At 42.6% G+C, this 27,073-nt stretch overlaps 3 protein-coding genes across 8 annotated transcripts in view; 1 reads left to right on the top strand and 2 right to left on the bottom strand.

Annotated features, from left to right (window-relative positions):
* The window catches only part of anks3 (ankyrin repeat and sterile alpha motif domain containing 3), a 13,783-nt gene extending 6,996 nt beyond the window's left edge, over nucleotides 1-6,787 (bottom strand). For all 3 annotated transcript variants that reach the window (XM_041278085.1, XM_041278086.1, XM_041278084.1), the window contains exons 1-2: nucleotides 6,784-6,787; nucleotides 2,515-2,521 (exon numbers count right to left, since the gene is read on the bottom strand). The gene's annotated coding sequence lies outside the window, so the exon portion shown is untranslated. The remainder of the gene's footprint in view (nucleotides 1-2,514; nucleotides 2,522-6,783) is intronic.
* LOC121331137 (uncharacterized protein C7orf50) lies at nucleotides 7-6,531 on the bottom strand. The gene is made up of 4 exons (XM_041278349.1): nucleotides 6,442-6,531; nucleotides 3,619-3,839; nucleotides 1,313-1,394; nucleotides 7-554 (listed from the first exon to the last, which is right to left on the bottom strand). The coding sequence occupies exons 1-4, from the start codon at nucleotides 6,529-6,531 to the stop codon at nucleotides 378-380; spliced, it is 570 nt and encodes a 189-aa protein (XP_041134283.1). The 3' UTR covers nucleotides 7-377.
* A 12,279-nt stretch (nucleotides 6,788-19,066) lies between the features above and the next one.
* On the top strand, nucleotides 19,067-25,829 carry LOC121331003 (probable G-protein coupled receptor 146). 4 transcript variants are annotated; one of them, XM_041278091.1, is made up of 2 exons: nucleotides 19,067-19,369; nucleotides 23,387-25,829. In XM_041278091.1, exon 2 carries the CDS (start codon nucleotides 23,427-23,429, stop codon nucleotides 24,426-24,428), a length of 1,002 nt encoding a protein of 333 aa, XP_041134025.1. In that variant the 5' UTR covers nucleotides 19,067-19,369; nucleotides 23,387-23,426; the 3' UTR covers nucleotides 24,429-25,829. The 4 variants fall into 4 exon arrangements, with proteins under 4 accessions (XP_041134025.1, XP_041134023.1, XP_041134026.1 ...); XM_041278089.1 differs by having other exon boundaries at nucleotides 23,384-25,829; XM_041278092.1 differs by lacking the exon at nucleotides 19,067-19,369 and adding an exon at nucleotides 19,426-21,838.
* The last annotated feature ends 1,244 nt before the right edge of the window (nucleotides 25,830-27,073 follow it).

The following is a 27,073-nucleotide window of genomic DNA, read 5'->3' as shown; positions in this document are numbered from 1 at the left end:
TACCTAATATACAGCACACTGGCAGCAGTCCCAGGCCAGCGACTTCACTAAACACCTATTCTGACACAGGACATTCAACAGATACAAAATAAAAGGCAATTTAAAAGAACATTGATATTACAGGCCTCTTGATTAGTTTAAGCTAGCGTCCAGAGAGTCTGCTGTTTCCCCTGACTGGTTCATCTGTTTGCAGGAATTCTTGCAAAAGCACATCATTGCTTTGGACATAGGCTTCATTTCAGTTTTGCTTCTAATCTACGCTTTGCAGGGTGATAACTTCTTTGCAAAGATCCCTGCAAACCTGGGGGCAGATGAACCAATCCAGACCTCTCCAGGTGTGGCCTCCAAGCCCAGTCTGTCTCTCCTACACCAGGCTGTTAGGAGAACAGCTGGATGATCTCTCTGGCTCGTCCTGCCTTCACAAGGGTGGCGCTGTCTTCCCAATCCTCGCAGCCTTCGATGAGGGACTCCGCCTTCTTCACCGTAGTCTTGCGAGCGCCGTCCTTCAGCCCATCCAGATACTCCAGCAGCACTGCGAAGAACTCATCAGGAACCTGCAAGCGGGGCGGGGTTAGAAGGAAGCGGTCCGTGAGACAGGGAGAACTTCGAGATACGCAAGGGGGAAGGCTTGACCCAGGATAACTTTTTGTATATATTTCACTAAAGGTAAATCAGCAGGTCTCTTGGTCTAGGGAACGGTAGCAAAAAAAAAGAAGAAGAAAGAGGTGGGGGATTGGTTTCTCTCCAAATTCCCTCCCTACTCCTGGCTAATTCTCAAACAAGTTCCCCCTTGCCTGTATAAATGGGAACTGGACATCCCTGTAAATGATCCAAGGGGCTCTGTCCAGCAACACATCCACAGCATACCCATCCCTATAGCAGAACGAGGTCAAAGCTTGGCTTTTATACAGAATCTACACTAGTGATCAGCAGTTGGCAACAGTATGCAGCCTACAAGCTAAAAATTGAAAATCACTCAACGATACAGTAATTCCACTAAAAAGATGGTTTTGTTTAGCAGGCAGACAAGCGGCTAAAGATTGGAAAATGGGACGCCTGCCACCTACCCAACGTGTCAAAATCAGCCCAGTGCCAAACTGTACTATTTTCAGCATGCTTCTATTACCAGGAGGGTTTAAGTTAAACATCGTAGCATCTTAAGATACTGGATTGTGTTTGTTTATTTTTCTTTTTTTAAATCAATGGTCTGCATGCAACGCAGTCATCTTAGATCTCCAGGTTTTCCTCTAATTACCCATCTTCGGGGCGGATGGCTGTTTCATCCACTGAGATGACGGTTTGTGTTTCACACCTTGTCGCTGTCACACATGTGCTGCAGAAGCCAGGTCCGTCTCATCTTTTGAAATCTCCAGTCTTTGTGGTTTTTGGACCAGCTGCAAAACAAACAAGGGACACGAAAGTCAGTAATGACTGTTTTACTTTCTACAACGCTGCAGTTGTACTCTTAACAAGGCTGACAGAAAAACAGCAGCCAAATCAGATAGATAATGATAAGGTAGCACTGAGAGTTTAACGCTTAGGGTAAGTAATGGATGCACAGCACAGGGCCACCCAAATTACTCTCTCTCTCTCTCTCTCTCTCTCTCTCTCTCTCTCTCTCTCTTTCTCTCTCTCTCTCTCTCATGCAGCGAATGTTATTTATTTTTTTAGCGAAGTAGCCAATTTCCCCTGCATTGTTTGGCTGTGCAAAGTCTTTAAAGACTGACCGAGGGTGCAAAGAATCCTTCGCTCAAGTTCAAAGCAGCTTCCTGACTTGATTAAATATTAGTCCTATGTTTAAAAAAAAAAAAAAAAAGATGCAGTAAGGGTTTTGTAATATCATAAGAGTCCCGTTGTTTCATTCTGAGACGCTCTGAAAGTGGCTGACACTGCATGCCCACCTTACCCAGGGGGCTCCCTGTCAAGAGAAGCCGAGGCGTGCTAGAATCCTTCCCTTGTGGAACACGACAAAAACGCTTCTGTGGTGCTGCCAAGAGCCTCAATTCAAAGCAGCCCCAGAACTTATTCAACCCAATGCCTGCTTCTGCAGTGCAAGCTGCCAACGTGCTGAATCATGGCTTTCTTTGTTTGCATTGCTTGCTTGTTGTTTGTAAAGCGAACCATTCACTGAACTGAGAATTTGTGATTAACTTGGACTAGGCTCAGGGGAAGCAAAAAAAAAGCAGGTTTCAGACCTCCGTGTCAGCAAGTCGTCCACCCCAGTAATTTCTGTAAAAATGCAACACCAATAATACGGAAGAATCAGGATAGTTAACGTTTGGGATTCGTGTTGATAGTCATTGGAAGTCTATATGTGCACAGGCTCTCAGCTAGGATACTGCAGGATCACATCCCAATCTGTATGCATGTGTGTCTAGTAAAACATCATCAAAAGCCATGCTCTACCTGGGTGCGCGTCTGTCTGCGACACCAAAGTTCAAAGGGCAGACCTTTAATCTGTATTGCTTTGCAATAAAACAAATCGCAAAGCAAATGTGAACAAAATCAAATCAGTTTGGGGCTGCAAACGATAGTTATTGAAACACAAATAAATACTTCATACCCCAGGGGGGTGGACAACCATCAGAGTCATCTGCAGTTCCGCTAAGACACAAGGTTAAAGGTCAACACCATCACATGCACCACGATTCCCAGAAACGCTTGCCACAACGAATTAAAAACCCTGCAGGCCTCAAACCCATCCAGCGAGGCACATGTGTAATAATTAAGGAGCGCCCTGGCGAGGACAGCTGACCACAATGCGATCTTCACAGGAACACAATGGCCTGCACAGTTACACTGTAACATCTTTCTGTAACAACCTCTGAAGAGACTCGATCAAAGAGTCTTTTGTGAAATATTTCCAAAAAAACAAAAAGGGTAGGATATGATTTATTTCTTCTTTACTTTGGTCATTGTAAAAGTGTTGAGTGAGTTCTAATCAGCATGGTCCATTCCAATGGCATGAACATCTTATCTTTAAGACACAGTCACCAACACTCACTACTTCTTATAGCCAAACCCTCGCTTCCAAGCACTGACGCAGTCACTTTCAAAACAATACCTTTATTTGCAGTGCAATTCAGTGCTTGCAGAGCCAGTGCAGGGGTCCCTCTTTGATCAAGGAAAGCAGCTGTTACAATGTTATGTTAGCTCTTCTGAAACTCATACACACTTTTTGAACTTTTTTTTTTTTTTTTTTTAATCCTTCGAGATGGACTTCAACTGAAAACACATGTCTCCTCGATGAACGAGCCTTATTCATGCCTGTCTCCCAGACGCTGTATGAGGCAGGAAGACAGGCCTGCATGTACTTCCTGTAGCCACCCAGTGAAAACCACATTACTGCGCTGTAGTGCTACCGGAGGATGACCACGTGATAAAGCTAAGGCTCGCTACTTTTATTTTCTTCTCTCCATCCATTCTTGGCAGTGGAAACACAATTCACTAGGCAATAAAATAACTTCTCCAGAAAACAGAATGGGTGGCTCCAAAAGGAACATTTATTTGTATGACTGATATTGCCCCTGCTATTGTGTCCCCTGCTAATGTCACGTTGCTCGAGTCATTAGGAGCAGACTCTAGAGTCCTCCCTCCCTCCCTCCCTCCCTCCCTTACCAGGTCAGATAGTCCTGGGCCATCTCCAACCTGGACGGTTTCACAGACACCTGAGCACTGACCCCAGCTTCCTTCATCTGCTGCTTCTCCTCCTTCTTACGCTCCTTCTTGATCTTCTGTTCCAGAATCATCCTCTCCTCCAGCGTTAAGCCCTCTTCATCCTCCTCATCCTCCTCCTCCTCCTCCTCTCCCTGTACCTCAGGGAGGACCTCTTCTGGATCCTAGAAAAAAAAAAAACACACATATTTATGGTTAGATCTGCAGGGCTTTAATGAGGCACTTTGAGTGGGGAAATCCAAAAGACCCCCACACCACCCCAGTCACAAAAACGGTGAACATTGCACCCTGGAATAAATGGCTTTGATATTCAGGCACCAGTGAGCTGCTTCCTGCAATTGCAAAACATTCAAGGAGATCATTTGCAGATACTGTAAACTTTTTTTCTTCTTTTCTGAAGTAGTGTCAGAAGTTAGTGATGAAAGTCAAAGGAAAACGGTGCGCGGCACAATTAGCACGTGTTGAAATGGATACTTTCTCTGAACCCGTTGTTTCACAAAGCCTACAATTCTAAAGCACACACCACATGCTTCAAAAGGGTGACTCCTCTAAGAAAAAGGCTGGCTGCTGCACAAAAGAACAAATCACTGGGAGTACAGGGTTTATTTTATTACTGTAGGCAAGCTGGAGGAAAGTAACACACGTTAGCAATGCTTTGAGTTGTTAATGATGATATGATGTTACTCATTACACTTGGAAAGGTTTCCACTCTGTTCATACTTGCTCTGGGGCTGCCAACTTCAACTTTATTACACTACAGTATTTGTATTTTGGAGAAGATTTATACTTAAATCTGTTTCTTATTGCTTAGCCATGAGCAAAAAATAAATAAATAAAAAACCACGCACACTTATTAAAAAGAAAAAGCCCTGAAAGCCAGAGAGCAGCTTTCCCTGCTGGTTTGGCTCAGGAAGTGAAGGTCGCCCCATACTGAACAAGGTGGCGGGTGACTGGAGGCCAGGATCTGCATGGAGGAGGTATTAGGATTTCTACTGTTCTGGCCTCAATTACACTTTCATAAATGCTTGCCGCCCTCAAACCTTGTAGGTCTTTGTAGGGAACTGCTCTCAGCATGACTAGGACGTGGGCAGTGAGTTCCTGGCAACACATTCCGAGTCGGTACATGTACAGTAATTTACCGTTTCCAATCAATGGGAACTGCGCTGGAATTGTGAAGCATTTGGAATTCTGATTCGCATAGGTTCTATTGAGGGCGTGGCCAACAGCCGTTCATTCCATCTGCAGCCTCCTGCACCTGGTAATGAAGTACCGACACCTCAGCACACAGGTGTGTTAAAGTTAGCAGTACTCCACGTTGTACACTAGGGATTAAAACTCTTTGGGTTTAACCAAGCAGTGCATGGTTGTACCCAAAAATATACATTTGCAAAACTCTTGTTCACAGTTCAAAAAGGACTTCATCCACAAATATGAATTTTAATAACAAGACCCCGGCCACATGCCTCTATATTTAGATCGTTTTTCCAACCATCTGGGTCTCTTCGGTAGCTCCAAACTGAAGCATCTGCAACCCAAGCTCACTGGGTTGAATTTCTTTTAAATTTCTACATTCATGTCAAACTTGTCCAGTTAGGACTGCATGTGGCACCACTGGGAGATTTCTGAGATGTGCGGTACGGCTCTAATCACATCCTCTCTTCATTTGACCCAATTAGGTTTAAAAAGAAAATGCTTGCAATCTAATAAGACAGCCTGCCTCTCTGTACATACAGATTCATAGACAGAGATGTTCGGCAAACAAGGTCCTCCTTTGTAAATCCGGGGGCAACACTATTCCCAGTCCACTGTGGGGTACAGAACACAACAGGGCTTAACTCCGTCACTCCCAGAGCTCTTAAAGGGAGGTATTGGTTTACAGAATCTGCACCTCGTTGCCTCTGCTTGTCATGCAGTTATTAATAAAGCTAAACCAGATGATACCAATACTAAAACACGTACAAGGCTAAACGAAAGCTACAATTTAAAACGGGTTTGTAGAAGGGCAGGAGCCCTGCACACAAAGAGTGGGTTTTGTGTATATATTGTAAATGTGTGTAATTATTATAATTAATTAATGAAGTACCTGTCGCTCCTGGGAGAGCCTGCCTGCTGTGTGTGATTGCCAGCTGTGGATAATCAGCAAGTAGGTGTGTTCCAGCACGCTGTCAGGTATAGAGGTCCTGTTTGTTCACCTCGCTGCTGCTGCAAAGCCAAGGACAATGGGCTGAACACCGTCCACGCTACCTGGACATGGAGACGTGGCTGCGTAATCCTGATCGGCGCAAGAGTGACCCGGGATCAGAGGTGAAACCGCCACGGCCCTGCTAGTCGGGGTTTGGTTATAGCTGAACAGAGATTAGTTCAGGGATTGTAAATCCCACTAACGTATCCAGAGTGAGGTGTATAAAGAGGGACCTCCCTGTCTTAGGGAGTAGCGCACGCCGTTTTTACGGCACCTTTATTTCGATAGTTTCTTGTACTGTGTTTTATTTTGTCTTTGTACAGCTTGCTGTATGTGTCCTCTGTGCGTTACCATCGCAGGTAACGTCACGTGACCCCTTTGTATTAATAAACGTTGCGCGTCTCCGGGGCTTGTCAACTTCAACCTCTGTCTCGATCTCCTGCCTGTCACTCAGCAGCGAATGCACGCACCCTCAAGCAAGTACCCTGTTACAGTGTTAATAAAAAAAAAAAACACACAACATCCTGTTCAATTAGTGATTAAACGCCTTGCTGAAACCTCCTAGAATATGTATTCCTGTGTACTGGTTGAATTTGTAACTCGTGCTGCAGTCTCTGCTTCTCTGCGTATTGGAGGAAAAGCGAGTTATTCCTCGGTTCGCACACGGTTTCCATTTTCTAGCCTTTTGTTGCGTTTGGAGATTCTTCAAGGCTGCTTGTGGTTTGGGCTCCTGAAACCTTGTGGGGCAGGATTTATGATTTGGGATGTTGAGTTTGAATTCTAGCAGTGTGTAGGAACCTTGCTTAGCGATGTTTATTCTTTTAGGGAAATCCTCCTTGTCTCTGAATTTACCTGGCTAGAACATGGGAAGCACTGAGGAGCAAATCTGACTGCATGACTATACTATACTGAGTATAATCACGAACTGCATCTGCAATACGATAATCACAATACAAACAAAACCTGGTGACAAAACCACAAGCATCTAAAATGAGATCCAGGGCTGCACTTAATATATTTTTCCTGAAAAATACAAGCCTGGATCTAAAGAAACCTCAGTATATGCCTCCTCTTGTATATCTCTCCCCACAAGACCCCCTTTTTGGCACCGTCTCCCCCACCATAGCAGTTTGTGGGCTTCCACACTGCCTTTCCAAAACACATCCCCCACCACCCCTATCCCCTGGCTTATTTGAGTAATCTCAATTCCATTTGATTTCTTCTGCTGCTTTCTATTATGATCCACACGATGAGACAACCACTCCACCCTGTTCCAACCACCCGTGAGCTTTCCTTCTCATTAAACAGATTCTGTGAGAGAGAAAGAGAATCTGACTTTTTATAGCAATCCCACCCTAACCCCAATCTCAAGAGTATTACCAGCCACTGAGACGTAAGACTCCTGGAAGAACGAACGAAAGAAAGGAGGAGGAAATTAGAAGCAGCAGCCCCCAGAGGATTTATTTTGTGCACATCTAAGCATTCACATTTTTATTAACCAAAAGCCACATAAAAAATGTACAGAAGAAAACTGATTCAAGTGCAAGGATGCCAATTGGAAATGAGGACCTTATTGAGGTGCCTAGGTTTGGAATGAGAGTGCTCCAAGATGATCTGCTGCTTGGTCTGGCTCAAACACTTGCACCCCTCCCATCGCAGCACAGTGTAAAAAGGACTTCACATTTGATGTCAATTAAAAATCCACAGCTTTTAAAAAATTCAAGAAAGAATCCAATTGAAAAATCTAGGTTTGCCGGACTTCTGTGTTTTTTTTTTTTTTCTTTTTCACTAATAAAATCATTGCGAGCAGAAATGTTTCTGAGCTGCCAGAGAGTGTGTGTAACAATGTGCATTCTGGAGAACGACAGAAGCACATGAGGTCCCCCTTTCAGGGAGGATCAAGCAGAGAAAGGAGGAATGCAAAGCAGGGAACTGTACAACCCCACTGGGACTGAGCAGCCACAATATAGAACACAGAGCACTCGCTAGCTGGAGAGGAAAACGAACGGCACGCACAAACTCACAAGCATGCAGGAAAATGCAGTTCACCAGTATTGGCTTTCCCAGCAAACTAATCCAGCAAAGGCTCACTTTTATTATTCGGTTAAAAACATTTGGGTTCCAAAACTCAGTTCTTTGATTTTTTTTTTTTTTTTTTTAAGGATGTAATAGTGATAAGAGTTAGTCCAGTCATAAAGCAAATATCCAGCCATGTAGAAAGCCACAGATCTGGACCTTTGGTAATGCTTGTGTTCCACGGATTTTTTATTAATGGCGTGACTATGTTTGGGTGCCACTGTATTGTAATACTTGCTTACAGGAGTGCTAACCCCAGGGTTTTTAAATACATCCCATCCTCTCATTTGCCACAAGCAACATTCTCTGACCTCGTCTGGTCTTCAATTCCATTGAGGAAAATCTCAAAGGAGAACGCTATAGAATAAAGTTGGCACCCAGTGTCTTCATGTGTTGTACTAGAAACACAATTTATAAAATTATAAAAAGGGGGTTGTCATACAGCTAATGTATCACATTTTAAAGCGGTATTAGCATTTGATTAAAGTGTGATTAAACCCTTTAACTACTGGGACACCATGCTGTGGTGCTCATACACACCCTGCTCTCTCCTGTAGTGTGCGACAGAGGGCTGCAGTTCAAGAGTTAAGTGGCATGCACCCGCCTGCCTGCCTGCTTTTCTCAATAGAAACTCAACCTCTCCTACCCCTCTGGTATCAACATGAACAAAACAAATTCCATTGCGGCATTCCCATAAAAGGTAGCAAAAACACAAAAACCAAATATTGATCACAGTGTTTTGGTCTGCTCTCCTCTCTCCCTTTTATTGTGGTTCCTCCCCTTCATTGCATTCTTCTAATTTCATTACACGCTGGCTGCGTGTCTGAGATAAGCAACTCGACATTCCCTCTCCTTGTGAAACGGTGATTATCTGGGATTCATCACAGCTTTGTTGACATTTTCTGGGAAACATGACACAGGAACTTACAAAAAATAATTGGTAGAGACAGAATCGTTCATTCCCCTGCTTACCGGAAGCCCTTTGATATTACGCTAACGCCCACTGCGCTTAATTTTTTATTTCAGCATATGGAAATTCCAAAGCAACAGAAAAGGAATTGTACAACAAAAATTAGGAATATTCTCTCCATAAACTGAAAGCGTCCTCAAATAAATGTGAACGAGTATACTGCTGTTAAAGCTGGAGCCAGTAGCAATTGTTCCTAAGCAAAACTCTAGAAACAAAGCGAGTAGGTCCAGGACTCTTTCCTGTGTCAATCCTATTTAATGAAGCCAGAGGCTGGCTAACGTATTACAATGAAGGTGTCCGATCCACAAGCTGGAGGGACATCATCAGTCGTGTGAACATTAGCAGATCCCACATTGTCAGTCCGGCAGAAACCCTGGAGAGGATAGTTCTATCTAAACGTAACAAAGTAGTGGCAGCTAGAGAGTTCTTCAAGGCACCAAGTCAAGTAGAAAAACGTTGTGTACCGAAGGTGGCACTAGCTAGAACGTTTGTCTGCATGACTTTGTTTCTTACATCTCTGATCTTTTTCCAAGTTTAAAAACTATTAATGATAAAATCACAAAACATCTTTAAATGATTGAACAGCAATAAAGCAGTGAATCTATGTCTGGAAGTATAAGACAACTTCATACACTCAAACGTTCCTTATTGCTTAAGCAATGTCACAGGAAACGGGTGTTTCAAGTCAAATCCTACAAGCAGATGTCAATCCTGCTCCAAGAAAGTCATTTTGGATTAAACTAAGCTCAATATCAAGTACAGTATCAGTAAATTTAAAGGCTTTTTTTTTTCCTCCCAGGAAACACACAACCACACTTAATCTGTATATACAACACATGCTTTTAAAATGGCTTTTCTTCAAAACAGCATCAAAGGAAATAAGCAGAAACTAAACTGACACTGCATGGAGGCAGAAAGAAAGGCTGGCTATTACTTTCTTGTTGAATACAAAAAACCCACTGAAAAGATGTTAGATAGGAGAGAAAAAAAGATGCAGGTTTAAGAGATGGACTGAACCGGGGAATGGATGATGAATGGCGAATAAAGCTCCTCACAAAAGAGGCAAAGGGCAGAAAACACACAAAACCACTTTTCTAAAACAGAAAAGTCCTGCAGGAAGCCGGCTATGGAAACAGAACAACCCTTTGCGTTGCAGAATGCAAGGTAAGGGCTCTCCCAGCAACCGTGCCTCGAGGTGCAGGGTACAGAGTCTGGACAGCTATCAGGCACCTGGCCAGCACAACCCAAACAAACGCACACAAGAAGTTTGTTTGGCATTCGTTCATTTAAGGATGTAATCAAATTTCAGTTTCTAGTATTTTACATTCCTAGAGAGTGAATAAAGAGAGACTCTGAATTGGAAAATGGAACGGGAGACAACTATGTTTAAAAATCATAGCAAGACTTCTAGCCTGGAGCATGCCTTCATCGATATCTGTGCTGGGCACTGCTGCAGAAACACAGCATGACACAGCTCGCAAAGTACAAGCACTCAAAACTACCAGACCCCTCTTGAACAAACTGCTGTCAACTTTCAACAGATGACTCACTCCCTCAGTCCTGCCTCCTAGCAATGCTAGCCAATCTCACCTTCAGCTGATGCATAAAACTAGAAAAAAAGGTAAAATTAAGAACATACTGTACTTCACTTAAAAAGCTTATTATTATTATTATTATTATTATTATTATTAGTAGTAGTAGTAGTAGTAGTAGTATTATTTCAAATCAATCTAAGCTGGCCTGGGTAGGCACCACTGATAGTCAAAGGAATACAAGCAGGCATTGTGTTCTACTCTGGAAGCACAGGGGTCCCCGTTTAAAAACAAGGTAGAAAAGAAATCAAATTGTGAGGGTTTGAAATTTTTACAACTATAACAAACACACACACACACACACACTGTGCACCACAGGAGAGCATGTAGTGTGCCAAGGAGGTTCTGCAAGAACGCCTGCAAGGGGAGCAAGGGGAAGAGAGGGACCCATTCAGAACCTGCAAGTTTGTTATTCTGTTTAAAACGTCTTCCCCGGCTCCCACCACCTTACCCACAAGAGAAGGGGAGGTGGAAAGACAAAAATATTCTTCCACTAACCAGCAACAGACTTAATGTTAGGTTACGCTTGTAGACACTTGTTTATTGCACGTCCTGGAAGACAGGCTTTGCCTGTGTTGATTTGGTTTGCACTTTTCACTCAGACAAGTGCATCACACTTCTCAGAAAGGGGAGGCATTTCCTGGAGAGGGCTGTTCAGAGGTTAACAGAGAAAGCAGAAAAACACACCACTCACTCACTGGCTGGATACAATGACAACCACAACTGAGGCATTTACACAAACTGCTCCACACTGATCTACTTTCTGACAGAGCTGTCTGAAGTAACGCGGTGGCAGAGAACTCCGCAGAAAACTTGGAATCCGAGGCAAGAGCTTTTTTTAATTATTACTAACTAAATAATTCAATTATATATATATATATATATATATATATATATATATATATATATATATATATATATTTTTTTTTTTTTTTAACAGAACTTGTCACAAAGAGCGAATGCAGGGGTTCCCGTAGTAACTGCAGCATGGTCACCTTTGCACGTTGCCCCCCCACCCAGTTTATTTTAAGTGTCCCAGGTCTTGAATTATTTTTAATCCTGTATGAAAACGCGCGGTGCGCCAGCCTCACACAAACAGCTTTCCTTTCAGATTCATTCAGGATTAGCCGAGCATGTTGGCTTGCTTGCGAGGTATGCCAACATCAACATAATCTTCAGAAACACAAGGAAGAGAAGGAAAAACACTAACCTAGCAAAGAGATGAATGGCAACTCGAAGCATGGACTTTTTCTTTTATCTGTGAACAAAGAAATGCTTTCCCGAGTTTCAGGCTTGGGGGCACTGGTGCTGGGAGCAACATGGCACTTTTAATTCATATTATTTTCCTTTGCATGCAACCTTAGTGAATAGCAACACTTCGTCATTCTTGGCTCTCAAAGCATTTCGTGTTTGTTCTGATATTCATATTCTTGTAGCAGCATTTGTGGGAACACACCTTTTGGTATATAAAACAGCAATGGACGGATTCTTCCTCACCTCAGCTAACCTACCATCGCTTGTTAGCAGCAGATGCAGTCTATCAATCAGCCTGGGCAACAATCTTTCCAATGCAACCCCACAATGATCCCAAAAAACCCCAGAAATGGGAACAGTCTAGACCCCACAGGGTTCACTATATATATATATATATATATATATATATATATATATATATATATATATATATATATATATAGATATATATAGATAGATAGATATAGATATTACTATATTCAACATGTGGTAACTATTTGCAATCCCCTTAAATATTTCCTTTGGGTAAATCGCCTGTAGTATAGAGTGTATGCATTTCACTGTGTGCTCAATTAACCTAAGCATGGAGCTAATTCAGCCCAGGTGTCACTGCTCAAACTGCAATGCAAATGTAGCTTCTGTCTACCTGAAAATCCAGTGTGCCTCTAAACAGAAGCACATGCCTTTGTTTCTCCCCGCTAAACAAACATCTGAGACCCAACAGAGACTCGTTAAACGATTAGGGGAAGTTTATAGCCTCAGGCTGAGCACTTTGAGAGACGCACTGTACTGTACATGTCGGCTTAGCCGAGTGATGCTGCTGCTGCTACCCTGAACAAAAAACAAACAAACAAAAAAAAAGGCATCAGGAATGACGTTGGCTTCACACTCAGCTTGCTGTGTTGAAAGGAGTCTGCCACTCCTGGCTCCCAGCGCACCTGCTGGATCGCAGAAAGAAAACAGAATCGCACACAGACTACAATTTCTGAAGATCAGAGTTGTTTAGGCCAAACATTGCTTTACGTTCCAGAAATGTATTCAGTGCCAAGCCTCCCCACCCCCTGGATGAAGCTGCTATGACTGGAATTAAGCTCAGCCTTTGCTAAAAATACGGTTTAAAACATAATTCAACTGCAAGCTTGTGTCTCTCTGAAACCTCCCTTAATCCTCAAATGGGCAGCACTTAACCCTTTCAGTCCTTATCTTAGCGCCACATATCAACACATGCTGTTGGAAATCACGTTGGAATTTGGGTCCCAGTCTGAGGTCGTATAGAAATATATATAAAAAAAAAATAAAAAAAAACACAACTGTTCCCCTGTTCATGTATACTCCAATAAAAAGAGTTCCTTCAGCTCAACAAAAATAACAAAAGGGTTAGAGAGGATGGGTTCAACCTGGCTCCTCATGAGCGACATGCCGACCAAGACGTTTCTGCTTCGGACTGCCACTCGCACAACATAGGCTTAATCAATATACATCTCAATCTGGAATCAATACGCGCTGCGGTCGAGCGCTCCACCTGAGATAAAGCATTTCATTGCATTACATCTCAAATCAGAGACACCTCACACAAATCAGACCTCATAAAAACTACTGCAATAACAAATCGTAAGGCTTGCTGTACCCAGACTAAATTCAAAATTAGGGCCATTATTTCACAGCATTTACTGCAGTCTTTAATGTATTTTATTTAAAACAGAGTGCTTAACGAAAAAAAAAAACTTCTATTGCACCGCTTATATGTCTGACAATAGTCAAAGCGATGTGCCTGCAGCTGAAAGCCTCCGTCAGCGAGCTGCTCAGAACAACTGTTATCACGCAGACTGCCTCCGTCAGCGAGCTGCTCAGAACAACTGTTATCATGCAGACTGCCTCCGTCAGCGAGCTGCTCAGAACAACTGTTATCATGCAGACTGCCTCCGTCAGCGAGCTGCTCAGAACAACTGTTATCATGCAGACTGCCTCCGTCAGCGAGCTGCTCAGAACAACTGTTATCATGCAGACTGCCTCCGTCAGCGAGCTGCTCAGAACAACTGTTATCATGCAGACTGCCTCCGTCAGCGAGCTGCTCAGAACAACTGTTATCATGCAGACTGCCTCCGTCAGCGAGCTGCTCAGAACAACTGTTATCATGCAGACTGCCTCCGTCAGCGAGCTGCTCAGAACAACTGTTATCATGCAGACTGCCTCCGTCAGCGAGCTGCTCAGAACAACTGTTATCATGCAGACTGCCTCCGTCAGCGAGCTGCTCAGAACAACTGTTATCATGCAGACTGCCTCCGTCAGCGAGCTGCTCAGAACAACTGTTATCATGCAGACTGCCTCCGTCAGCGAGCTGCTCAGAACAACTGTTATCATGCAGACTGCCTCCGTCAGCGAGCTGCTCAGAACAACTGTTATCATGCAGACTGCCTCCGTCAGCGAGCTGCTCAGAACAACTGTTATCATGCAGACTGCCTCCGTCAGCGAGCTGCTCAGAACAACTGTTATCATGCAGACTGCCTCCGTCAGCGAGCTGCTCAGAACAATTAATTATCACCAGGGATCCTAGTTTTCCACAATAAAAAAAAATGAAATTCTCTCATAAAAAAAAAAAAAGAAGAAAAATCTGTGTTATTCCACAAGTAAAATAAAAGGGCTAAAAGACGAGATTTCCACACAAACAGTTAACGCAGGAAGCATTTATTGCTGTTCTTGTTACACTTGTTGTGTCTCTATGTTGTATTTTGGTTTATAATGTGAATTATTCTTGAACTGTAACCTTGTATTATAGTGTAACATGTGGATAAATGCGTCCGTTAAATAAATAAAAATGGTTACACTTTCAAATTCTAAGCAAGCTTACCAGCATCATTAATCAATAAAACACTCAAACTTCAAATATTACAAATAGTTCCCTGTTATAAAAAATAATAATAAAATTCATGTTAGTTTAACTCCGAGTTAAGACTTCATCACCCGGATGTATTTTTAAGACAGAGCTGCAGCATTACTGCTACAATTGCTCTGACTCTGGAATGGCTCCCTAATGTGCTTGCTGAAAAAATCTCAAACTGCCGGTTGATCCACTTTGTAAAGAAGAATGTCGGCTCTCGCACACATGTTGACAAAATCTGACACAGTTTCCCGCTGTTCTTTGACAGTTGTAAGACGCTGAAATGATCCAAACACAGTGGTCTGTTTCAGTGTTTTCGATAGCCCTGCTGTTTCAGCCTCGTCTTGTTTACGGTTCCTTGCATTCAGTTTATGTTCAGCGCTTCCCAATTGTTCTACAATCGTCTGCCTTCGAGTGAAATCCACAGACAGCATGCTGCATGAAGTACGAAACAGCACATTACCATCAACGTGCAATTCATCCTTGCCTTGACCCGATCTTTAGGGGTGATTTTTGTTGTTTTCGGCAGTTATTAGACAGGCCTGTTTCTGTAAATTTAAAGCAAGGTTGACTGTGTTAATGTTTATATATGATACGTGTATTGACTTGGTTATTATCAAACAAATAAAAAAAGCCCCTCACCAAGTGTAAAACTAAAATAGCTCAGACAACACAGAAAATCTGTGTTTTTCCATGTTATCATAGAAAATCCACGTTTTTCTGTGTTATTTCCGCAGCAAACGGATTCCTAGGATCCCTGGTTATCACACTGCTCAGAACAATTAGTTATCACACAGCTCTGATTCAACACGTCTGCAGACGCAAGGGAAGTACTTAATGCAGTCACTTTTCTGATAATTGCATTTACTAAGCTTTTTTGTTTGTTGATATAGATGAACAATAAAAACTACCGGAGCTCATGAGTCAAAGACTCGGTATTGTTTTGTTTTCAAACTAAAGGGAAAGAATTTTGCAAGACAACCCCAATAGTCACACCGCAGAACAACAAAGGAAGGAAATGACAAAAAATAGGGGACAGTGGACAACATGACCAAGAAAACGGCCTGCTTTTAAGTAAACCAATTATACATTTACGTAAGCATGTCAACCTTGTCAAGTGCTGTTAGGAAACATGAGAAATAAATAAGAAAGAACAGGTTTCCACTAGGTATCTCCGAGTCAGACACAGCTGTGCAGCAGGGAGAGGTTATAACATCAACTTCAAGCTCCCTTGTGTATCCACAGATGCAATATTATCAACCAAAAAAGACAACTTATTTTTTTTTTTTTTAGATTTTAGATTGTTAGACGAGACAGTACTGGTGTTGCGTACTGTCTAAAGAAACACTGACAGTCTTGCAATCTGCAGATGGAGAGTCCACAGTGTTAAAGGAAAGCACTGGCTCCAGCAGTCTGAGAGCAGGTTCATTCTCTGCAATAACTGAAGCACCAAGCAAATGCACTCTTCAAAAGGCACCCCTGACATTAGCGCTCTCTCTGCAACCCAATCAGAACTGCATCTTCCTCTCACTGGAACTACTGCTCACACTTACCAAGGCTGCTGAAAGCTAACTAGCAATCAGTTAGGATTAGTGAGACGAGCGGATAGGTGGATCTGAGGACACAGACCCGTCTTTCAATTAAACCACATCCCTTTGTGGATAATTGTACTCCTAACAGTAAAGGCAAGGAGCTGAAACTCTTGCCCGTGTCATTTCAAAAAGGGAGTCTGCAGGGTTATGCTCACTTCAGGCACAGAGACATGTGCAGCTGTGTGACCGCTTAGAATTACAAGAGAAACAGAGTCTCGGGAGGAACTGGCGCAACGCTGGCTCTAGACAGGAAGAAAAATCGTCAATATAAACCTTGTGGGGCCTTGTGTTTGCAACTCTGGTTTGATACTGTCTTTAGCGAGTTTCCTTACCGTTTGACAAGCAATTCTCCAGTATTATGTAACCCTAAAGTGTGACGTACACACATGTGGCTGCCTCCACCGCATCAACACACCGCAGCGGGCGGGTAAGTGAATACTGCAGGTAATTGGGACCAGCTAATAGTTTAATGGCTTCTGCCACAAAACAGGCTCACATAGCCATAAACCTGTCCGCTCTGTCGTGTCTGAAGTCAAACTCAGCACACCTCGCATGTGCCTTCAGGGTCACAGAGGCCTCTGAAATACACCGCTGAACGTGCTGGCACAAGCAGAAGTTCAGGTCTAGACAGCAAAGAGATTGCCGCGGATGGATTGCAGTGAGCTGGTGACTGCGTAGTTACGTTGCCACGGGTATTGCAGTGTATTGGTTGTAATCACAGGCTGGATATTGTCCCGTTTTAAATGTGCACTTTGCTCTTTTCTGCATGATTTAAAGTTTCAGAACTGAAAGTGCCTTGCTGTTTTCCTCCGTGATTTGCAACTCGCACATTTGCATTTTCCAAAGCAAATTAATTTGCCTTAAACGTATCGGAACAGACTTTAAAAACTGGGCAAACATGCAAAGGGCTTTGTGACCTGGCAATGAACCTGCACAGATTACAGATCCAATGTAAATAAACTGTGTATAGATTCCCTAGCACACGACACACAGGTTATATAACCCCGTTGACTTCTGCTGGACCACAGCACAATATTGCACTGTATTCCACCTATGAATAGAAACGAGTCTGTAAACTGTAAGGAATGTGCTGTAGATGGTAATCTCTTTAGATTAGATGATAATATACTCTACTGTAGTTAGAAATGCATTTATCATATTGCTCCCCAGGATAGTCATTACTAAACAAATGGAGAGGGGGAAGAGAGAGAGAGAGAGAGAGGGAGAGGGAGAGAGATTAACACAAGTCATTAACACAGAGAGCATCCTGTTTACAGAGAGCAAATCAATGAGTAACCCTGCCTGTTCCACTGCCACCCTGGGACAATGAGAACAGCCTCTTTCTGTTCCTCTGTCCCTCTCTCGTTAACACTATTATTATTACATGTTTTCACAGCTAGTCAGTGTTGCAGCTGCTCGGTCGTGGTACAAACGGCAGACTCCAGTAACCCCGAATGTTGTGTGTGTAACAAAAGATTCAGTTGGGTCTTTCTGCACTTCTGTTGTGCACACTGTCAGCTCTAGGTTATTTGGGTAGGTCCAAAACCACAGACCATGAATTAATGAATTAAAACCTCTTCAGGCTACTCATATGCACAGCACTGTGTTAGTGCTGGGCCTGGCATGCCTAAGGTTAGTCTATGGGGAAACCGGGTTTTATTGTCGTTTGATTTTATTATTTACTTGTAGTGTGTATTTACATGTGGGTTAAAACCAATGTATGTATTCAAGCATTTTTATATGTTAAGGACAAATAGGGTGCTATGTATATTTAAATGTAATTAAATGATAATTTATATTGTATTGGTTTAGTCCAGAGGAAGGGCTAATGGAAACATTAGAGAAATGGGGGTGAGTGAGGTGCGCTCGGACTATATAGACTTTGTGAGTAGATAAGTGCTCTGTGCTGGGAGATCTGTGTGAAACAACCAAGTATTTTTGTTTGAAAGTTTTCTTTTGTATTGTTTTTGCGTTGAAGATTGAGAATCTTTTTTTTGATTTGTTGATTTATTTTTCTTTAGTGTTACGATTTGTTATTCCACTGGAGGCCTCTAATAAAAACCTCTTTGGCATTTCAAAACTCGACTTCTGATCGTCTCGTGCATTACATAGTTATTACAGTGTGGTGGTTTTTTTGCTTCTCAAAATAGCCATGCCCTTTTGAACCAAACCAGAATGTGTTCTTTTGGCATTATAGTGCTTTCAGATTTTTCTTTTCCCCAGTGCTTGTAAATTCCTAATGGCAAACTGTTCCCTGTGAATGTCTTACTCTCTGAGGGGTTTCCAGATGGATTCATGTCATGACCAGCCCATTAAAGTTTGCTGCTTATTATTAGGGATGGGGAAGAGGAGACTGAACGATCTGCAAGCTGCTGAAATACAGAAATATCTGCATGCACCACTGAGAAAAATGATGCAGAGCTAGGAAAAAATTAACATAATTATAACCCGACTTAACATTGGGTACCCCAAGATCAAAGCTAAAATCGGGGGGCTGTGAAAGCAGCAGACATGCCGTTTGTTTTTCTTACTATGCCTAACAAAAATATTAATTAGTACGAAACAACTCTAGGACAGAGGAAACAGAAAACTGTTTTTAAAAAAAAAAGTAGTCGTTCCACATGAAGGGCTGCAGATGCAGATTGCAGGGGCCACTGGGGGGGCAGTCTAACTGAGCCCTGCAGATTAATGCCCTTAACCCCTCTGTCAAAGCCACTTAGAGGAAGGCAGAGTGCTGGGCTGCCGCAATCTTTTTTTTCTTTTCTTTTAACCAATCAACACACAGAGGGGCCTGTACTAGAATTACTTGGAGAGAGAGAGAGAGAGAGAGAGAGAGAGAGAGAGAGACACGCGAGTACACATTCGAGTTCAGTGCCATACAGATTATTGGAAGCGTGCAGTTGCCTGCTGTAGGCTCTTTTTTTTTGTTTGTTTGGTTTTTTTGCAGAGCACACTAGGGCTTGTATACAGAGTACGGTTTACAGAAAAAACAAGGAGCAAAAAGTTGCAGCTTTGCTTCTTGGAAAAGACCTGCGTCGTTTTATCCTAGTGAAGTCAGGAAAAGCCCTGGGAATGTCAGTGGAATCGCTTGGGAATCAAATGCCTCCCTAGTTGCATTTACAGGTTTTGAGAGTTGCTTGCAATTGCCAGGTGAGTGCACACGTTCAATACTAGAAGCGGCATGGTTTTGGGAACGTCAAGGTGTTAGAATTGTGTGAAGTCGGCACCCGAACAAAGTGAGTTCTGTCTAGATTCTGACTTCAGTAAAAGGCAAATTGCATTTCGAACATTAAGTTAAATACAAAAAGCATTCAAATTACCTTGTGAAAAAAAAACTTTTTGAATCCAGTAGTTCTCAAACTGATAATTGTCCTTTAAATAAATCAGTGTAAAACTAAGGGCTTGTTATTTACTTCAAACCAACAGTTTGCATGTGACTAATCATACCCCGTGACCATAACAATACCACTGCATTCTAATTCAACAAATCAATTTAAAAGACAGGGGTTCATACATGCAGGGAAGTACAAATCAGTTTGCACTGATGCGATAATAACAATGCCAGGTCTACAGGCTTATATAATAACGTGTACACACAGTATGCATGTTAGGTGCTGTAGTTCAATGCATCTGTAAACTGTTTCTATCAGCTCCTGTCCACCACACTGCAGACATAATGTACTAAAGAAATGAAATCCACGACTTCTTTTAAATCCAAACTGAATGAGTGAAATGCGATCATAACAGGAACGTGCAAGAGCAATACGCGAGGGTTTATATCAGAACTTGGCAAAGACAACGGGGCGTACTGCATTACACACGTAGCACTACATCACTGCGATCCTTTCAGTCTCCTCAGTATTAGCAAGCTGCCGAGTGACTGGAGGAAACTGTCTGAAGCAGATGCCAGGCTGTAATTTTCTTACACAATATCAAAACTACGAGAGGTTAAAGTGAAAGAAATCAAAAAAGCTGAACGGATACAACATTCACACCCCCAGAATAAACTAAATACTCACAGTCCCATTTAGCAGAAGTACAGTAAACCACAACAACTCAACAACTGCATTTATTTCTTCACTCTGATATACTTGTGTGATCTCTGGGGACATACTGAAAGGAAGCAGAGTGATTAGTCACTTACTTACACACACACACACACACACGTGCTCCCAGGAGTTTGTGATCGCACAGTAGGATGGCTTTTCCTTGTATCCTTCTTTGTAACCCCAATAATATCCTTTCCAGTGGGCACTATCTATCTTCGAGTGAAAAGTTTGTTTCATAGCTAAAATTAGAATGTAATATAACCACATGATACACTGGAGTTAAATGTGGAAGTGATTTTCCCCCAGTTAGTTAAGAGTCGGTGACTTGTGATGGCTTAAAGTCCAGTTATTGCCAAACACACAACCGTTTTTTTTTTGTTACAATATAACAAGCATACCACACTGTAGTTGGTTAATGTGTAAATAATAACAATGAATTATAGACTGCTTTCTTGTGAAAACTGCTGCGTTTTTTGTTTTGTTTTGTTAACCCCATTTGATGTCTCTTTTCCAATTATGTTGCACTTCTCTGGTTGAGTTTTGTTCTATTTTTTCTTCTACTGCAAAGCTGGCCATGCCCACACACATTATTAGAGCGTCTTATTGTTCAGCTTGGGACTAACTCTCATCTGAAACTCTTTCCTCAATCACTTGCAGCCTGACTCCCATTCAGTACTTCAGCATTTGAACCCATCCGTTTTTACTGAGATCTTCACTCACCCGAGCTGATCCAAGCTGCTCAATCAGCTCACCTTGATCAAGGGAATGAATGAAGCTCACATCTGCTCACACTACACATTACTGCAGTGTGTGTGTTCTCCTAACACTGCAGTAATGGAACACACATCCCAGATCATCATTCAAACCAGCACAGTGATCACAGCATGGAACAGCCTGCCTTCCCCACACTGGCACTGCTGCCTCCTCTGAGATCCCGAATTAGCCACCTGGACACGCCTTTCCGCTTGAATGGCTTTGCAGAGAACGTTTCTTACACCTGTTCCAGGGCAGAGTGTCTTGTGTTATTCCCGAGGGCTGGTTTTACCCTGTTTGTACCGAGTACCCAGAAATAATACCCCTAGTCATGTTTAATAGCAAAGAACAGCACAGGAATCCTGCAAGCAGCTGACCCAAATCCAAGCCAAGGCTAGAGTTGTGTGTTTGTTTATATAATTTACTATAACAATCTCAAAAAGGGTTAAAAACTAGCACAGCGGGTCCGCCGCTCCCCAAAAAAAAAAAAAAAAAGAAAGGGGGGGAGGGGCTGTATCACGACTTTGAATGTCAATACTAAAGGGAGGGGCTAGTTTAGCTAGCTGGCCAAGTATAGAAGAAAAAAAAAAATAATAACGTGTACTCCCGCCTGAGGATTAAAAACAAGTGCACGGCTTTTCTGAAAAAGCACCACGCTGGGTCTGTGTTCTCTCTTTAGAGAAACAAGTGTAAAAACATCACGAAATAAATAAATAAATAGTGGTCCGCTTGTTTTCAGTGCTACTGCACTTTGGTTACTGCTGACTGCAATCACCATCCCTGAATTGGACGCTGTTATTCGAACACGCAGGGCGGGGTGAGTTGTGTTCATGTGTATCAATGTTAAATTGTACTGAAGTCATTTAAAAAGTGACATTCTTCTTTTCACTGAACATTAGACCAAAACAAACTACGAGGAATGGAGTCGTAATGTTATTCCACGAATTTAGGGAATGCCTGTGAGATAGATTAAAATCTAAACTATGTTTTACATCAAATTACACAGGAAGTATAAAACGTTTTTTTTTTTTTTTTTTTTTATAAAATTATTGTAAAAAATTGATCCCGGACTGGGAATCCCCCCCCCCCCCTATTCTGTTATTTTTACACTGTGGGAAACGCAACTAGGCACATATTTAATAATTGTGAGTGGCATTAGCAGTTTTATCTGATGCATGTTCTGGCGACTCTTATCTGACCGCCGGTTACTGTCCAAACAGATCAATTAAATAAATATCGTTGCAGGGTCTGGCACCCGATCATCATCCTCGACTCCTCGCATTAACTTACCTTCTGACTATCATCACGCTAAAAACAGTGTTAGTTTTTTTTTTTTTTTTTTTTTTAAAGGGCACTTTACGATATTACTGGAAGAAATTAAACTATACAAATTAAAATTAATAAATGAGTTTCAAACATTCTACTATGCCGATAGTGTGTGTGTGTGATATATATATTATATAAGCACGCAAGAGAAGTTGAATGCGACAAGGGCGGACACTTGATCTAAGCAGTAACGAGGTTGTTGTGCAAGCTGCGGTTTCCTTAATTACAATACCATATTTCTGAGTTTAAGAAACCACGGTGTTTTTGTACTGTCACGTAGTCATTGTTATTCCAATTACAGATATTATGTATAAGTCAGTTTATGATCGCTGCCAAACTGCACTAAACTATCCTAACTATCAAAAGCAGTTAATGTAATACACTATGTATGGAATGCAAACAATTATGAAGATCGTGCATTGATGTTTTACTAAAAATGAGACTAAAAACGCACTATGGATGAGCAAATATCCATCCTGCAGCTGCAGCACAGCACAATCAAAGGTGCATGATTACATCATTGTTGCTTGTAGGGTTCAGGCTTGGGGATGGAATGAAGACTGCATTTCTTTGCCATTCCTGACTGTACACCCTGCCCCGCCCTGGATTGTCATCTATTCAGTTGGTCTAATTAAGCTCTTATTAGTAGTTAACCCCGTAATGGCTGAACATCTGCCACAGTGGTAGGAATGCTCCTTTCCACGTGCCTGCAGTTGGGGGTACAGGCTAGTTCCCAGCAGAAGAAAGGACTTCTTGAGTGGCTTCAACTGAGGGACTGGTGTAACTGGATAAATTCTCTCAGATTTTTCTATTTTTTTTTTTTTTGGGGGGGGGGGGGGGGGGGGGGTAAACAAAAATCATTGGTATAACAGCAGTCCCTCTGTTGAAACCACACGCTCGTCACTGCCCTGGGTCGCACACACGACACACAAAGGTCCTTTCCTCTAATGGACACTAGACTCAACCCTGCAGTTTGCCCTGGGCACCAAGAAGGACTAACCCCTTTGTACCTTGTTTTTCTCCCCCCCTCTTCCAGCAGAACCGGTGGCCCGGGACTGACCCCCATCAGGAAGGTCGCTATGTGGAGCTGCGTGAGCTCCAACGAGACAGACGACAGCTCGGACCAGCGGCTCTGCCAAGACTTGGGCCTCATCCTGTCCCTCTCCTCGCTCTTCTACCTCATTGTCTGTTTCCCTGTCAGCCTGTGCTACAACGCCCTGCTGGTGACCGTCAACCTCTGCAACAAGGTGTCGATGACCATGCCAGACGTCTACTTCGTGAACATCGCCATCGCCGGACTCGTGCTCAACATGGTAGCACCGGTGCAGCTGCTGGGCCCGGGCTACACCCACTGGGCCACATGGGACTTCAACAACGAGGTGTACATCACCCTGCTCATTCTGTTCAACATTTCCTCTCTGGTGATCATGTACTCCACCACACTGCTGAGCCTGGACTACTACATCGAGCGCGCCCTGCCCAGGACCTACATGTCCAGCGTCTACAACACCAAGCATGTCTGTGGGTTCATCTGGGGTGGGGCGGTGCTCACCAGCTTCTCGTCCCTCCTGTTTTACATCTGCAACCACGTGTCCACCAAGATCATCGAGTGCTCCAAGATGCAAAACAAAGAGGCGGCGGACGCCATCATGATGTTCATCGGGTACGTCGTGCCCGCTGTAGCGGTGTTCTATGCTTTGGTGTTGATACTGAGGATCCAGAAAGAGTCAACGCCCCTCGATCAGGACTCTGGGAGGCTGGACCCTTCAGTGCACAGGCTGCTGCTGGTCTCCGTCGGTGTGCAGTTCACTCTGTGGACTCCTTACTATGCAACGCTTTTGGTGCACACGCTTTCCGGGATTCAAGGAGGGCACCTTCACGGACAGCACTTGAGAACGTACTACTTCGTTCGGGCTTTGTCCAAACTGTTGGCTTTCTCAAGCAGCTTCGCCATGCCTCTGATGTACAGGCACATGAACAAGAGCTTCTCGCAGAAGCTGCGACGGCTCCTGAACCAGCTGCACTGTGGGAAGCAGGGCTGCTCCCAGGAGAGATCTGCAGAGCAGCAGGTGGTGAGCTGAAGAGCCAGGAGCTGTGCTGTGCAAGTACACTTAAACATACAAAACTAAAACGGAAGTCTATGCAGGAATAGCCAGAGTCAGAGATGCATACCAATCTCCAGAAAATCATGGTAAATCTTTAGTAAATAAATAAATAAATATATAAAACAAGCCACAAGCTTGCTTGTAATATACCGGCAACGTGTGGTATGTACCATCACTCCGTGAGGCATTTCAAAGGTTGAATTTTTCTTCGAGTAAGCCACTTGCAAGAAACTACTAAGTATTGTTTTAGCTTTCAAGGTGAGCGAGAGTGAGAGAGATCAGGCAGGATTCAGCACTGCAAGGCGGACGCCACTCTGAGTGCAATAAGTGTCTGCAGACCCCAGTTTTTACAATGCACATGTCCCACATGTTTCCTATAGATCCTGACTCAGTAAATCAAAGCTCGATGGTTTTCCTTAACGTGCAAAGCAAAATGCCAAACCAGTTTGATAGAGCACTGACAATGAGTGCGTGGGCCAAAACTGACTGCCAAGGGGGGAATTTATTAGCAGGCATTCTGGGAAGAACATTAAAACAAAACAAAAAAAAAACTGAAAAGAGAGAAAGTGTACTGGACACTCTTTGTAGCGCAGATAAGGCGTTTAAGTTTCCTGGGATAATGTAACAGTTTGCACAACAATCCCACCTCAAATCGTGTTTCTAGATGGCTGTTTGGCTCCCTTTCCTGCCTTTGCAGTGTGGGCATTCTGTTCTGTTTGTGCTGCTAAGAAGCAGCAGTAAAAGTCAACCAGAAACTGAAGTCACCCACACAAAAACATGTTGGCTTGTGCCTTCATCAGCTTAAACCAGTGGAACTCAGGAATGAAGGCAACCCCTTTCATGATCATTCAAATTCTTATTATTTATTTCATTAAAGATCAGAACAGGTAATGTCTTGTTCTTCCTGTCTCTTTGCCACTGTGTGTATAAATACGCGCTGGCCCCTTGTATCTCTGTCTGAATAGCAAAACAAAGCCAGCACATTGAATTAACCATCTTTGATCCACTGCACCACTGAAGATAAGAATGCTTTCATGTATGTATGTATATTATAAATGAGCCAATAAAGTAAAACGTTTTACTTGTATATTAAAAAGTACTGTACAATTGAAGTGTCTCTCTTTAAAACAAGTCTAGAATTTATAAAGGTATACATTTATAAACTCTTTAATGTAAAACGTCATTCCAAGATGTGAAGGCTACTGTATATATAAAATGTGTATATACTGTCTGTTGAGACACTCGCCAGAAAGAACGTGCCCTTGAAATACAGTATTTTTTCTCACAGAGCTATTATTTAGTTGCTTTTGTGTTGATTACCCACTCCTTATATTGAGCAGCAGACTGTTAAACCAATAAACTAATGGTAATATTTCACACTGCCTGCATTCTACATTTTTTTTTTTTTTTTTTTTGACTCGTTCCTTGGTACTTGACTACAGAATCATGACGTCAGAGAACCCTGAATGTTGCACGCAGATTCTTTTTTGGGAACCTGTGACTTCACCAGCCAATCGAGGGAGGGAGGAGAGACCATGACCCTAACTAAATCAGCCACATGTCACACTGACTAATCACAGACTAATGTTTCCCGTTAAAAGAAAGACGCAATCTACGCCCTGGATCACGGCAAAACCTCCCACGATAATAAAAAACAAACGCAATAATAAACTGGTCTCTTCTGGCACACCAGTCCTGTAGCTGGTTTCAACTGCTTGGAAACAACATTCCAGGAATTACTCGGGCATCGAGAGCGCCACATCAATGATGATGAAAACAACAACATTCACAATAATAATAATAATAACAATAATAATTAGTATTGGTTAATAATATTAACAATGGGAAAAGAGGAGCAGGTAATACTGTCAATGCATTCTTTCAAAACTGGCACACATACAGTAGACTGTTGTTTTTTTTTTTCTCTAGTGTGATTGAGTTGGGCAAACAAGCGAAGCACACAAATTCAAGCGAGTGTAAAAACACATTACTAATCCCCCAAATCCCACAGAAACACCTACTGATAAAAACACTCACATGGAGATATTCAGTGACACCACTGAGAAGACCAATGAATCAAGTGCTGTATCCCTTTTACTAACCTCTCCAGGTACGAGCACCTGAAGAGAGGGGGTGCGTTTCCAGAGGGGAGCAGGGGCGGGGCGGGGTCGCTTGGTCTTTAGACTTGCGGCATATTTTCAAACGTTTGTACCCTTAAAAGAGTTTACCATTAGAGAAAATAAAAGTGTAATGAAATCACGTAAAGCAGAAGTAAGAATTCTACACCCCAGAGTGGAACGGTAAAGCATATTAAAAATAACATGGTAACTATGGTGAATGCATAGCATAATACTTTAATGTTCCCACAGTCAACTTAAGAATATTCTACCTGTCCATCTGTAATAATTAACTCTTGCATATATACTATAACATTATACAATTACATTTTCAAAATATTACTTTGAGCCTCCGGTTCTGAAGTGACTGTGGCCAACACAGATCAACTGAACCACATGAAGAAATCTGTAACCCTTGTCCAGGACACACGGTTATTTGCGATTGGCAATATTAAAAGCACCCTTGTCTCATACTGCCTCCGTCCAGATTTGTAACAAAATCAC

The sequence above is a fragment of the Polyodon spathula genome, chromosome 18 (assembly GCF_017654505.1).
Source record: "Polyodon spathula isolate WHYD16114869_AA chromosome 18, ASM1765450v1, whole genome shotgun sequence".
Lineage (NCBI taxonomy): Eukaryota > Metazoa > Chordata > Actinopteri > Acipenseriformes > Polyodontidae > Polyodon > Polyodon spathula.
The sequence above is the reverse complement of the archived record's forward strand: the minus strand, read 5'-3'. Positions and strand labels throughout refer to the sequence as shown.

Coding starts and splice junctions, on each gene's coding strand:
- LOC121331003 (XM_041278091.1), top strand. CDS start 23,427: ATGTGGAGCTGCGTGAGCTCCAACGAGACAGACGACAGCTCGGACCAG.
- LOC121331137 (XM_041278349.1), bottom strand. CDS start 6,531: ATGGAAACCGTGTGCGAACCGAGGAATAACTCGCTTTTCCTCCAATAC. Junction 1,395..3,618: donor GCCCAGGACTATCTGACCTG/GTAAGGGAGGGA, acceptor TTTGTTTTGCAG/CTGGTCCAAAAACCACAAAG. Junction 555..1,312: donor ACATGTGTGACAGCGACAAG/GTGTGAAACACA, acceptor CCCCGCTTGCAG/GTTCCTGATGAGTTCTTCGC.